Genomic DNA, 1,145 nt, shown 5'->3' with positions numbered 1-1,145 from the left:
GGGAATCGCCACCCAGCCCAGCATCGCACAGGCATGGCCCTCTGGGAAGGGAGGGGAGGAGATGCAGCGGGCGTACGACGGGGACCAGCTGGTGCCTGCCTGCACACACCAAACCTGGCAGGAGCCGGGCTGGTATCGCCAACACCCGGAGTTCTGCTCGCTGCTTTCCACCAGCCAGGCTCGGCCTGCCCCCTGCTTCGGTTCAGGCCTCACGCCAGGCCCATGTCTCCGGCTCCCTCTCTGCTACACTGCCGGGCAGGGTCCGTAACACTCCCACTCTGAGGCCATGGGCGGGGAGCAGACAGACCGAGGGGGCAGGAAGGAAGGGGGCTGGGGGACAGTGGGGGCGGGTTGAAGGGGGCCCAGCAGGGCAAGGCCTCTTGCTCCCCCCCCCCCAGGGCAGCCCCGTGCCCGTACCTGGGTGACGAGCGGGACGCCCGGCAGCGAGCCCCGTGCCCGTACCTGGGTGGTGAGTGGGACGCCCAGCAGGGAGCCCCGTGCCAGTATCTGGGTGACGAGCGGGACGCCCGGCAGCGAGCCCCGTGCCCGTACCTGGGTGGTGAGTGGGATGCCCAGCAGGAAGCCCACCACAGCCATGCCCAGCGTCACAAACATCTTCCTGCGGATGATCCAGTCGTTCCCCACCTCATCCACAATGGCCGTCACCAGTGTCTCCAGCAGGCAGAACTAGGCAGGGAGCCAGGGTCAGCCAGTGCCTGGCCTGGGCCCGCTGCCCCCCCCCCCCCCGACTGCCCTCAACCCCCTCTGCCCTCTCTGTCCCCCTGGGGCCCCTCCCCTCACCCCCTGCCCTCCCCACCCCCCTGCACCCCCCACTCTCCCCCTCTGCCCTCCCGACCCCCCTGCGGCCCCCACTTTCCCCAGGCCCTGGTACCTGCGTGCCCAGCCCCAGCAGGATGAGCATGAAGAAGAAGAGGACGGACCAGAGGGGCGAGATGGGCAGCAGGGTCAGGGCCTCGGGGTAGGCCACGAAGGCCAGGCCGGGCCCGTGGTCGGCCACCTGGGAGACGTCCACGCCCAGGTGCTGGGCCATGAAGCCCAGGATGGAGAAGATGACGAAGCCGGCATAGACGCTGGTGGCGCAGTTGGTGATGCTGATGATGATGCTGTCCCTGCAGGGCAGGCGG

General features: G+C 69.6%; 1 protein-coding gene across 1 annotated transcript; it reads right to left on the bottom strand.

Annotated features, from left to right (window-relative positions):
- Nucleotides 1–417: 417 nt before the first annotated feature.
- Nucleotides 418–1,130, bottom strand: LOC112124505 (sodium- and chloride-dependent glycine transporter 1-like; the record flags this gene model as incomplete). The annotated part of the gene is made up of 2 exons (XM_026662233.2): nucleotides 893–1,130; nucleotides 418–687 (listed from the first exon to the last, which is right to left on the bottom strand). Coding segments are annotated over exons 1-2 (429 nt in total), but the record flags the coding sequence as incomplete, so codon positions are not given.
- Between the last annotated feature and the right edge of the window lie 15 nt (nucleotides 1,131–1,145).

The sequence above is a fragment of the Terrapene carolina genome, unplaced genomic scaffold, assembly GCF_002925995.2.
Source record: "Terrapene carolina triunguis isolate 2854851 unplaced genomic scaffold, T_m_triunguis-2.0 Scaffold24661, whole genome shotgun sequence".
Lineage (NCBI taxonomy): Eukaryota > Metazoa > Chordata > Testudines > Emydidae > Terrapene > Terrapene triunguis.
This window is presented reverse-complemented; position numbering and strand designations above follow the sequence as displayed.